Source organism: Cnephaeus nilssonii, assembly GCF_951640355.1.
Source record: "Cnephaeus nilssonii genome assembly, chromosome: 23".
NCBI classification, from domain to species: domain Eukaryota; kingdom Metazoa; phylum Chordata; class Mammalia; order Chiroptera; family Vespertilionidae; genus Cnephaeus; species Cnephaeus nilssonii.
This window is the reverse complement of record NC_137094.1, coordinates 11918315-11931690: the sequence shown is the minus strand read 5'-3', so window position 1 is coordinate 11931690 and position 13376 is coordinate 11918315. Positions and strand designations below refer to the sequence as shown.

Sequence of the window (13376 nt, the reverse complement as noted above, 5' to 3'; positions counted from 1 at the left end):
AATATAGAATTACAGGTCTCTGGTGCTTAAGGAACCCTACAGCACATCTCATCCAGCCAGGTATTTTATGGATGAAGAACTGCTCTCTGTTAACCTGATAACATAGGAATTATCTAGCCCAGTGGTCGGCAAACTCATTAGTCAACAGAGCCAAATATCAACAGTACAACGATTGAAATTTCTTTGGAGAGCCAAATTTTTAAAACTTAAACTATATAGGTAGGTACATTGTTATTAACTTAATTAGGGTCCTCCGAAGCTGGCCTTTGCTAAAAACTCAAGGGGCCAAAGAGCCGCATGTGGCTCGCGAGCCGCAGTTTGCCGACCACTGATCTATCCTATTTTGTGAAATTCGTCCTGCTCTAGAAACAGGAATTAATGGAGGAGGAACCTGGGCACTAAAGAGTAGCTATATTATTAGGACGAAGTGTGTAACAGCCCCGACAGAAATCAATGTTCTGGACTTTACCTATGTGCCTTCACTTTATTTCCATCCCATTTTCTGTCATACAGAGTGGACAACCACTTTAGGTTTCTTTGGGGAAGCATACGAGTATCTACAGTGCTTTGTGTTAACTTTAAAATAATTCCTTCTTCGGTTTTTACTTTTTAGAAAAATAATTGAAATGAACTTCAAGAGTCTGCTCAAAGACACATTTCTTCATTGAAAAATTAGGCTAAGACAGACTTTCTAGATGACATTGTGACTACCCAACTGGACAATGTATAGAAAAGTACTTTAAAAAATATAAAGTGCTTTGTAAAGAAATGGCTCCTTTTGTTTACTTTATGTACACATTCTATTCCATTCATTCCTCCAGCAAATATTTGTTCAGCACTATTTGCTGGGTCCTATGCTAGACACTGTGGGCATAAAGTGGCATTAAATGCGGCCCCGACTCCAGGAGTTCACAACAAAGTCTGTACCTGAGCCGCCTGGCAACCATCCACCCCCACCCCCAATAAAACAGCAAAAAACTAGGCAAGGTTCCCTGTTACGTTCTGTCACCGCACTTAGTAATTCTTTCTTTAGCATTATCGGTTAAATTGTGGGGTGTTTTTTTTTTTTTCCATTTCGGTTAAATAGTTAAGTAATTAATGAATTTGCTTACTACCTGTGCCAGTTGCTAGAACTTTAAATGGGAACAAGTACTTCATCTCTTTTATTCTCCGCTCTATCCTCCACGCCTCGCGTGTCTGGAATGGAAACGAGGAGCAATGCACATTTGTTGAATGGGTGGATGGGTGAATGAATGGGAAATCCAATGCAGGTCCCCAGCGTAAGCGAGTCACAGTGTAACACGTAGTACCGTGTGGGGTGTGCATAGCACCCTGGGAATGTGCAGGAGGCGCATTTCAAGCTCGCCTTGACGGAAGAGAAATTAATCTTTGCAAACTCAGACACCTGCATGCTACCGTCCCCCACCGGCCTGCCTCTGGTTTAACAGGGATTGCTCTCTGCACTGTCAGGATCTTGCCTATAGCAAGGCACCCATAAGATCGCTTCAGTGACAGGGGTTGACGCGGACAACAGCCAGAGATCGCCTCCGGCTAAAAGCCAGAATGAATAAAGGGGCTCGTTCCCGGGAGGAGGCGCACAACCCGCACTGGAGTCGGTCCCAGGCCTCCACGTCGGCTTGGGACCCCAGGGCCGCCGCTGGTCACGTGACGCGGACACGCCTGCCGGGCCGTTCTGCGCCTGCGCAGTGCTCGGAGGGGGCGGGAGAGCCGCGTGCGCTGACAGCTTCCGGTGTGGTGTCCCCGCCCCTGCGTGGCAGAAGCTCTCGGGCTCGGCGGCGGCCACCGTGGGGTGGCGGGGGGCAGGGCGTGGTCGGGTCAGGTGAGTGCCCGGCGGGGCTGCCGGGAGCCATGGCCTGCTCGGTGGTCCAGTTCTGCCACTTCCAGGACCTGCAGGCCGCCCGCGACTTCCTCTTCCCTCAGCTGCGGGAGGAGACCCCCCTCGGCGCCCTGCGGAGGGACCCCAGTAAGTGCCCCCCGCCTCGCCGCGCCCTGCCCCCGGGGCTCCCGCTTCCCCGCGCGCCTGCCCTCTTCTCCCCGCGGGGACCCCCTGCCCTGCGCGCCCGAAAGTCCCCTCCGCCCGGCAGCGTGGGTGTCGCCTGCCTCTCGCCTGGCTTTCTCCTAAACACCTCGCCGTCTGCCCTGAGCCTCGTCCTGCCTCCTCGGGTCTCCGTCCGTCCCAGCCCCCGCCCCCACCCCTGGCTCTCCCCGCGAGTGTCCTCTCCATCTCCCCCGCCTGCCTTCCCACCCGCTGTTCCCCGCGCCTTGACAGCTGTCGGCGCTACAACCCGATACCGCCTTACCCCCGGCTCCCCCCTCCCTGGTTCCGGCTCCCCCTCCCTGGGTCCGGCTCCCCCATCCCTGAATCCGGCTCCCCCATCCCTGGGTCCGGCTCCCCGCTCCCTGGGTCCCTGACCTTCTGCTACCCTCCCCCCCCCCCTTCCAGAAGTGTTTATCTTCGCCCTGGCGCCCTCTTCTCCCAGTCCCCCTTCATCCCCCCACGCTCAGATGTAGAGACCAAATGGCTGATTGACAAGTGAGGGACTCCTAAGGTGTGAGGAAGCGGCTCCTCAGTGAGGGTAATAACCTGTCAGGAAGGGAGCGAGCATCCACAGCAAGAACTAAAATCGCGTGTAGCGTGACATTTCCATGTAAGTTCATTGAGATGGGAGACCTTCCCACCAGTTATCATCATCAAAGCGTGCGCAGCCTTTGCCCACGTCGTGGAAGGTCCTAAGTCAGGTTTATTAGTCACTGCCTGGCTCCTCGGCGCCCTACGTGCCTCCTGTGGAAAGGGCGTGTGTTTTGTGTTTTGTTTTCTTCACATTTCCAACCGGAAGCCCCTTGGGCTGTGCAGCACCGTGGTGTCCCTTTGGGCTGTGCTGGGATGGTGATGAAAGGCCCACCCAATAAGCTCCTCCCTGTTGTTTTTTTTTTTAATTTCCAGGATATCAAATCAGAACTGTCTGAATATTTATTCTAGTGCTACAAATCAAACAAGGTTGGTGGTCTCTGCCCTCCTGGCGCTTATAATTTACTGGGACAAATAAATTAGCTACCTTGCAGGGCGAGTGACATAGGTACATGTATGAATATGTTTATAAATGCACATATACTGTATTTTTATGAGGCACTTGGACACCTGCTGAAGTGGTAATACGCAAGCCTGCCTTTGAAGTAGTAGTTCCATGAATAAGGGAGCGGTAATTACATGTGCGGAGGAAGGATGGCTGAAATGACAGGGCATTAGAGAACTAAGAAAACCTGAAAGAGGAGAATGTGAGGGACTGAGTGGGGGGTTGGGGGGGGTGGACTGTGAAGGTAACAGGGAGGGAGCTGGATCATGAGAAGCCTCGTGAGAGTAGTGGGATACCTCCGAAAGGCTTTAAACAGAGAAGCGACGTGGATGGTCAGATTTGAACTTAATGTACGGTAGTCAGTGAAGTTTTTGAATCGCTGTTACGTACTTCCGCAGCTATGGGCAGGAGAGGTAGGGAGCCGGTAAATTGGTTGGGAGACTATTCCAATAATCCATGCAAGAAGTGATGTGAGCTTGAACCAAAGCAAGCTGAGCAGGACCTGAGAGGAAGGGCTGGATTAGAGAGCGTTAAGGAGGTAGAATCTGCAGGACCTGGTGATGGGGGTTATAGCTGATGAGTGAGAGGGAGTTGAGAATGCCTCTGGGCTTTTGACTTGAGCAGGGGATTATAATGAGAGAAAGAAGGAGATAAGTTTCGGACCTTTTGCATTTTAAATGTTGTGGTATGCCCAAGTAGGGAGTCCAGTCCAACACCAGATATACAGGTCAAAAACTTAGTAAGGATTCCTGGGTCAGAGATGTTGAGAGTTATCAGTGTCCGATGAGTTTCAAGGATTATGCATACAGTCATGTCCCGTTAGGTGGTCGCGTTGTTGTGTGAACAGCATAGAGTGCACGTATACACACCTGGGTGGTACAGCCTGCTGCTGTAAGTGTATGTGCCATACTTTATACGACTGGCAGCACAGTAGGCTTGTTTACACCAGCACCACCACAAACACTGGGTAATGCGTTGTACTGTGAGGTTAAGATGGCCACAAAGTCACTAGACAGTGAGAATTCTTCAGCTCTGTTATAATCTTATAGACCACCATCATATATGCGGTCCATCATTGACGGGAATCATCTTTTGCAGTGGGTGGCTGCATAGTTGACTTGAACTGAGTACTGAAGTTTGAGTCAGGTGGGGGTTAATTAGAAGAAGGCTGAGCAAGAGGAAGAGAGAGGGAAAGTAGGTGAGCTGAACGCCCCAGCAGCTGATGGAGGAGAGAAATGGATGAGAAGTCAGAGTGGTCAGCTGTTGCAAATGCAGCAGAGGTGAGCTAAGGTAAGGATAGAGAAGTGCTTGTTGGTTTGGGGAAGGTGGAGGTGACTGGGGTTTAGGGCAGTTTCGGTGGAAAGGTGGGGGCAGAAAGTATATTTGCAGGATAATAAGGAGTTAAAAAAGGAAGTTGACTACTTCAAGGAGCCGATGTGTGAAGAAGAGTAGACACAGGACTGTACTCTCCTAGTCCAAGCCACCATCTGCTCTCACCTGGGCAATGGCACCTGTCTTCTAACAGATTTGCCTGCTTGCACTCTTGGTTTCTTGTAACTAGTTTCCAAAGGCAGTCAGAGTGAATTCTTAGACATCGTTTCGATGGTCACGTTCCCCTCTTTAGAAGTCTCTGCGCTTCCAATTGCACTTACATATAAAATCCAACATTCTTGCCTGGCTTACAAGACCCCCGAGGCCCTGCCTCCTGCCACTTCCTGCGCCTCATACTCCTCTCCCTTACTTCTTATGCTTCACACATACTTCGTGTGGTTAAACCAGCCGAGCGCATTGGCACCAGAGGCCTCTTCCCTTGCCCTTTTCTCTGCCTTGGATGCGCTGTGCAGGTCTTTGCATGCCAACTGCATCTTGTCATGCAAGTCTCAGCTCAAATGTCAACATCTCCGTGAGGCCCTTTGCACCATCGAATCTAAAGCAGTCACTCCTGCTCCCTCGGTCTCATTTGCTGCTCTCAATCATGTCCTCTTGTTTGTTTTCATCACCATGTCTGCACTGTCGAGTGTGGCAGTCTCTAGCCACATCGGGCTGTTGAGCCTTTGAAAGGGGGCCCGTGCCACCGAGGAACTGAATTTTTTATTTTTTATTTTATTTACATAGCCCCATGTGGCTATTGGCTGCCATATTGCATGGCACAGTTATGGGTGCTAAATGTTAGGCACATACAATTTGAATAGTGGTCCAAGGTCACACAGCGAAGGGTAGCCTTATAACTCAATCCAGGTAGTTGGGGATATAATGATACCCCACACAGCTAGGTTAATTTGCAATATGCCTATGAGTTTGAAGATTTTTAATTTATTACCCTTTTAAATCAAATTCTTAGGTTTATGTTTGTTGGTATTATTATGGCTAACATCAGTTCAGGTAGAAAGTAAATGGAGAAAGAACCTCTTACCCAGTGAGCCCCTTTGCCAAGACTATATTTTATAGTTTAAATGGTGCTTTAATTTACAAATAAAAATCAGGAAAATAGCTTGCCCTGCTGCGGGTAGTTTACTTGGAATTCTGGGAAAGGCTAGGGCCATGGATTTCAGTAATCCCTCCGAGCCATCTTTTGCAAAACACCAGGTTTTGTAAAGAGCTTTTTATTAAAAACACACACACAAAAACAAAACAAAACACTGAATCTAAATTTTTGTGAGGGTGAAATCTATAGAGTAAAAATGAAGTTAGTTGAGTGGGATAAATAGTACCTGCCTTGCTCTGGCTGATTTGGCTCAGTGGATAGAATGTTGGCCTGCGGAATGAAAGGTCCCGGGTTCGATTCTGGTCAAGGGCACATGCCTGAGTTACAGGCTCAATCCCCAAGATCGTGCAGGTGACAGCCGATCAATGATTCTCTCTCATCATTGATGTTTCTCTCTATCCCTCTCCCTTCCTCTCTGAAATCAATAAAAAATACATTAAAAAAAAATAATACCTGCCTTAAATTGCTGATGGTGTTTGACTTTGCTTTTCTTCACTTTATTAGTGTTATAAATGGTTACTTTATTGGGAAGCGGAAATCATGAGAATATTTCTTTTCCTAGTTCATATAGTTTTAATTTCTTATCCCATCTAATGTCTAGAGGATATGGAAAACCAAAAGAAAGAAAGTTACTTGTCATGAACTATTTGTCCCAGATAAGTGATAAATTGGGAGGCTTATCAATTGGGTTAATAATTCTTTTATTTTAATGTGAGCAGCTGCCATAGACATAGCGCTAGCTGGTACCTGGGTATTTGAGTTGTCAGAGAATAGCAGCATGACTTGGTTACTTTTTATCTTCAGTTATAAAATGAGGCTGTCCTCTGTCGCTTTAAAGGAGACATCGAACCCTACTGTTTCCCAGTGGTTTACATTAGGGATAACCCATCATAATTGCTTCTACTAAATCAAAATTTAATATCTACTAAGCAGATAGTAAAATGTCTCAGACTTTGAAATTTCAGAGACGGGTGATGGTATGGGTCCCTACTTCACCTACAGTGGCATGAATTTGTTAGAAAGAACTTATTCATGCTCTCCAGTGAGGCTGGGTTTCTTGACCAGAGCTTTCTGATACTTATAACTGAGTTGGGCAGTAAATAAATAAATAAATAATATATTACATTAGAATAGTATTCTGTGGAGGAAATGGAGTGCAAAACAGAATTCAAGGAGAAATAAGGACTTATAAAATTACTCTTAGAGAAGGTCATCATACTTTTTAAGTGATGTTGGTAAGTATCATTTCCCTATAGTATTTAGAATCCACTGAATAAGTTTAAAAGGATGATATAAATTTATATTAAAATTTAAATGCCCATGTTTACAATATATCAGAAATTACATTTTTTGTGTGTGTGCAAAGGATACATACTGGGGAAAACTCTTTGGGACTATATATAAGCAAAAAGTGTGAAGACATTTTTTATAGGGCTCAGTCATTTCCAACCTTTTTTCTTTTGCATCACAGCATGCATAAAAAATGAGACATGGACCCTGAAAAAGAAGAAAAATGTTAGGGATTCATATTTCCTGATTTCAGAACATACTACAAAGCTACAGTAATCAAACTTGTATGGTGCTGGCATTAAAGACAGACGAGTAGAACGGTGCAGTAAATAAAGCCTTGCTTATGTGGTCAAATGATCTTTGACGGGCGCCAGACCACTCAATGGGGAAAGGACAGTCTTAGCAGCACATGTGTTGGGAAAACTACATATCCATGTACAAAGGAATGATCTTACACCATGTACAAAAATTAACTCAAAATTGCATTCCTACCTTGGCAAACAGAAGTGCCTCTTTACATACGTATTTGTCATCCTACTATGTTATCAATTGCTCTGACTTTTGCTCCTCTAACAAATGAAAAATGGTTCTCTTATGCGCAATGGTATTAAGATCATTGTATATATTCTGTGTGTGTGTGTTTTTTTAAAGCAGCAAGTAATAGCAAGATTAAGCTGGTATTGGAAGGATTGAAGGAAAGCTTTCTCATAGAGCAGTAGATGAATATTAGGATGGATTTAATAAGAAAGATGTCGAATTGGCTTCTTTAGAATATTCAGAATTAGCCTTAGCTGGCAGTATTCACACACCTTCAGCTACATTTCATAATGGCACACCCTCCCTCGCCTGATTAGCTATGCTTGTCTTTGCTGCTTCGGATGCAATAAATCAGTAACATAAGTATGAAGTTGTAGGAAATAATTATAAGAGATATGTAAGTTCTTTCTAACAAATTATTGCCCTTACTTTGAAAACCAAATAATGCAACAGAGAAGAGGGCATATTAAATTTCTTCAAGTCTGTTTTATTGTTTTTGTTAAGTTAGGTCAGAAGATTTCACGTTTTTGGGCAAAGGGAGCATATTTAATAAACCTCTTTCTGCCTAAAGATATTTTCAATTCTGTCACTTTGTGAATTGGCTATCAGAACATGTGTTCTTATGTGATGTAGGAGTTCACCTATTTGACAATATGAGTCAGAATTCTAGAACCAAAAGGGATCTTACAGATCTAGTCTGATTTAATCATGGGATTTGAAAGAGCTAAACCCCAGCTGTTGAAAATGGGATGGCCTCCTCATTTTAGATTGCTGCACATTTTTATGTGCTGAAAGAAAATGCTAATATGAAATTTAGTTTCCCATATCCATCTCCCTAGAAATAGAAAAATATTAATAATTCGGAGGCATAGGCAATCCAGAAGCAGATTCTCCGTGATTTAGTCTTTTTTTAAACTTTGTATTGCTACATGATACTTTCCTTGTCATGGCCTAGAAGGCCCAACTAAATTTTGTTGGATCCCCTGAATTATTTACAAGTCATAGCTTCTAGAGGTTCTTCCTCTTTATAGAAACAAGTACATAATCTCTCTTTTTCTTGTCTCGGAAGAACGGAAATGAATTTGCTTCTGTGCTAATAAGCTCTTTCATTAGGCCATAGGGATTAAATTAAGTTTTTCTTTTCCTAACATTTAATGATTTCAGCGTCTCATTTAGTTCTTGATCTTGACATACTCATATTGGAAAAAGCAAATGCTGTCAAATTAATTGCCCACTTCTAGAATTCAATTTCCTTTCCAGCTTCAGGTTCTTACTGTATGAAAAACATACAGGCAGTTTATGAGTTTTATGAGGACAGACTGTTCAGAAGCAAATCAGAATAATGTATTTTTGGAATTAAAAAGCGCTATAGAAAGCAGAAGTTGAATTTCTTATTTAAGCTTTTGTTAGTAGAATAACTCACTCATTGGAAATAACCCTAAAAAAGACATCTGTAATTTTTTTGATGGTTGATAAAATGTGTTTTCTCAGTGGTGTGAAGGGTTCAGTGAGTATATCATTTATCAAGTGAGACACCGAACAGTCTTTTCATACTAGTATAATCTGATCTATTCAGGGAAAAACTTCTCTCCAGAAGGAGTTGTAGTTACATTTTATATTTTGAAGTCATTGGTTTCATTTATTCAGGCAAAACATTTAACTTGATAAGGGTAAGAACAAGGGTTTATGCTTATGTTACCAATTATTCTAGTCTTCTTTAGTGCTGGGTATAAAAAGTTAAGGACTGAAAAGTCAAGTTACTAGTCAGTGAGGAGGTAGTTAGTTGCTTTTTGTTAATTCTCTTTTATTCAAAAAGAGAGCAAGTATGATTCAAGATGTGGTATAACATTAGAGAAAGGGTTATTCAGCAAAGGAGTTGGACTAAAAATATTTTAAGTGGACAGTCTTCTTAATACTTCAAATTAATCTTCAATACATCCTTGATTTTCGGTGAATTTCAAGGAAAGATGGCTAGAATGTGAAAAGACTAGGTATGTGTGTGTATAAGTGTTGGCACACACACAGTATGCCACTCCCTGCCCTCCAAGGCTTAATCGTTAGTTGTATAGACAGAGGCGTCTATATTTATGAAAAATCAGACAAGTTGACAATTCAACAGATGACCCACGCAGTTTGTAATTAAGTTCTGAAATAAAAATACAGCCAAATGCTGTGGTTTCACAAGGGAGAAAGATCATTGGTGGATGCAAGCAAACTTGCGAAAGGATTCCTCTGAGCCCTTGAGTAAAAGCTGAATCTGGAGAAGTAGAGACAGTGTGTGTGAGGCAGAGGCAAAGAGCAAGAAGGAGGAATTGAGGATGTTGTATTTGGAGAATGGTAATTTTATCAGCACTTAAGGGTGTCTCCGAGTGCTTTGCATATATTAACTGTATATATGAGTAGATAGAATTACTAACTACATTTTGCTGAAGAGGAAGCCAAGGCAGTAAGAGATTAATTAAATGGCCCCAAGTCATATAACTCCTTAGGGGTAAAGGTGGTTATCCAAGCCCGGTAGCCAGAGACCTAATAGTTAACTTGATAAGGGTAAGAACCGGGGCTGTCTCACAGTTAGCCACCACCACTGTGCTGGCAAGCCCTTGAAATGTGACTAGCCCAGACTGAGGTGTGCTCTAAGTTGTAAAATACACATGAGACTACGAAGCCTGAGTGTGGAAAACACAGTAAAATAATATCATGAGCCAGTGAACATAGATTGCATCTTGAAACGGTAATACTTGGACTATTAGGTTACATAAAATATTATTACAATTAATTTCACCTAGTTTTCAAATATAGCTGCTAGTGAATTTTAAATTACTTGTGTGGCTCGCATGGTATTTTTCTTGGCTAGTGCTGCTAATGCCTGCCCACCAGTGAGGGAAGAGTCCGAGTGGAGAAAAAGGAAGAAGGGTGATGGATGGTAGGAAAAGGATGTTTAGGATCAGATTTTATTGGTATTCAAGTTTATCTTTTTTTTTTCTATACAATTACCTATTTTATTTTTATTTTTCCCCATTTTTTAAATTAAGGTATTATATGTGTACATATCTTACCATTGCCCCCCCCCCTCAAGTTTATCTTTGAAGCCAGTGATCTGCCTTAGATTTGTGGGTGGGCCCAACCCTGAAACTTCAGTCATGCACAATTCATTACTTTAATCTCGTCCTTGCCGAGGTTTTAGGGCTGCCTGGAGAAGGAGGGGAATCAGCAGAAGAGACCAGCTCTGGTTGTATGAAGGCAGTGAATGTGAATGCCATTTTCTTAATTTTCTGCTCACTTCTGTAGATTTGGACTTCAGCAGCCTGCAAAACAGGGTCAAATGGTTTTAACAGAAGTCAGGAGGCTGCAGACACCCTATCACTGGCACTGCACAGAAATAGCCACCAAGGCAGTGCACAGTTTGCAGACGGTTGTTTTAAAATGTTTCCCATTGTTAAGACGACTAGAATTTGGAGTGCGTTTTCTTATAGTATTATAAAGAGGCTTGGGATTCTAGGCTAGCCTTCAAAAACATCTCTAAGCTACCCGAGTCATAGCTTTGTTTCACCTTCCTTTAACCTCTGTTTGTACCGTGGCTTCCTTGGAAAATGTATTCCTGTGATAGTGGGAGATGCCTGATTAAATTCTTTGCCACTTCTTAATAGAAACTCCCCCATCAGGGGCATGGAGAAATGGCTAAGCTGTCATAAACACAGATAGCTTGCATAAAAGAACGCATTTTTTCCAAGGTTTTCCTCTTCCTGGATGTGTTGAGTTGTGGCATATAGAGATATTGGGTCTCTGCAGGGGCAGGAAGTCCAAATTGCTGTCTTCTGTTTGATCGGATGAGTCATCTGTGAATTGAGTCAGGTACTTTTTATGCCAGGATGGAGGAGAAATAACACAGTCTTCATGGTTTGGTTTTGTACATCATTCAACAGAGGTAATGCGCACAGACTAATCTGTTTGAAGGCTTATTTGCTTTTGTATCTCCAGCATTTAGCTCAGTGCTCAAGACAGAAAAGATGCTGTGTTTATTGGATGGATGGATGGATGGATGGATGGATGGATGGATGGATGGATGGATAGATGAATGGATGGATGAATGGCTAGCTGACCTTCATGAAGTGCTGTAAATTCTGCATGGTTTTCAAAGATTGTGGTAATTTGATAAATACATCATTTTTATAACAATTTAAAAATTGGATTTTAGAGTGATGAACTTTGCTAGTTACTTTGCTTTCTCATACCAGAGCCAGTGAGTTTTCTAAAACTGTGTAAATGGATGGCCTAGTTGCCACTAGCCCCACAATAAGGCAGTTGTTTTTGGTGCAATGGAAAAATTAGCAGAATAAAGAGATTACCTAACCGAATTAGTTTGCCAGAGAACAAACTGTAATTTTCCAAGGTACACACAAAAAAACTCCAAATCTCAATCTCCAGGAAATGTTTCTATATTAAAACAATAACCATTCTTACTTTCGACCTTAACTGTAAGCCCCACTGTTTCTTAATGGTATCCTTCTTCATAAGCCATAGGAGAATGAGGAGAGCAGAATACTTGCAGGCATGGGCTTTGGAACTCAGGCCACCTGGACTCAAACCCCAGTCCACCACATAATCGCCTGTGATGTAGGTTAAGCTGTGTAAACTAAGTGATCTGTTTTTCTCATTGTAAAAAGGGGGGATGATACAGGATCCTTGTGAAGCTTTAAGTGAACTAGTGTCTAGAAAGCACTTAGGCACATAGAAACGCTGCATACATGTGAGTTGTTATCTGATAACCCCTGTATGCGCAATGCATCGGCCTGCCTCTTTGCCTTTGCTCGTGCTGACCTTTTTCTCAAGTATATTCTCAGGGTTCCACTTTTTAAGGACTTAGTTTAAGATGACTCCTCACTATGTTTTTTCATCTCTCTCACTGCCTCGTCTGAGTTCCCATAGTAGTCAGTTACAACACTCAGCATGTATTATAATTATATGTTTGTCCCCTACACTAACTACACTACAAATTCTTTAAGGAGTATGTTTGTATTTGGCTCTGCTCCTGCTGCGCATGGTATTTAGCAGAACATTTGTTGCCCTGTTTAATGGACATGTATTTGGAAACCTTTTGTAAATTGTACAGTGTTAATCAGAAGATAGTGCTCCTTGAGGACTTAATATATACCTAGCAATGTGTATTCAGAACCAGTTACTTGGTATTTAAATCCCAGAGATTTAAGAGAATATTATTACTGTGAAGCTAATTGAACAATGATTCTAAATACTAGACTGTAACATTTTTTGCCTTCTAGACCTAATCGATTTTAGCAACTTGTAAAACCTCATAGATGGGAAAGATCTATTTCCTTCCTACCGGAGGCATACTACGTATCAGGTTCAGTCCATCTTTTTCATTGATTCTTCCCTTCAGATTCTTAAAGCTGGTTGGTTTCAATACAGTATTTTGTTCATATTTTATAGTGTTGTAATGGCTAAATCTTGAGGACTAGCACTGCCAGCTTACATGTTGGGCATTGAGGACTTTAGTATGCAACCTGGTTTACATCATATAACAGCCCTACTAGATGTAGGTACTGTTCTTTTCCAAGCTTTTACGGTGAGAGAACTAAAGCTTATCGATGTGGGTAACTTGCTCTAGGTCACAGAGCTGGTAAATGCTGGTTCCAGGCTAAGAACCTAGGCAATCTGATTCTGGGGCCTAAACTTATAATTCATCTATTGTTTGACTCAGAGTAGATGATTTAAAAATGATAGTTTTATTCCTTCTTTCTGATGGGATACCATAAGAGATAAATGCAAAAATATTATATAAAAACATATAACATGAACAATGTAAGGACTCATACTATCCAAATCTATATGGGATTTTTAGTTCCTTGTGACAGTGTTTGTTGAACATCTTATTTTAATCCACGAAAATGTTCTCATGTGTCAGAAATCACAGAATATCAGAAAAAGGTGGAAAATAGTAGCTCTGTCAT

The 13376-nt window shown here is 42.4% G+C and overlaps 1 protein-coding gene across 1 annotated transcript in view; it reads left to right on the top strand.

Moving 5' to 3' along the window:
- The first annotated feature begins 1763 nt into the window (after positions 1 to 1763).
- The window catches only part of RAB3GAP2 (RAB3 GTPase activating non-catalytic protein subunit 2), a 54777-nt gene continuing 43164 nt past the window's right edge, over positions 1764 to 13376 (top strand). Inside the window, exon 1 of the mRNA XM_079763694.1 lies at positions 1764 to 1984. Coding sequence (XP_079619820.1) covers positions 1870 to 1984 — 115 coding nt within the window. The 5' untranslated portion in view covers positions 1764 to 1869. The remainder of the gene's footprint in view (positions 1985 to 13376) is intronic.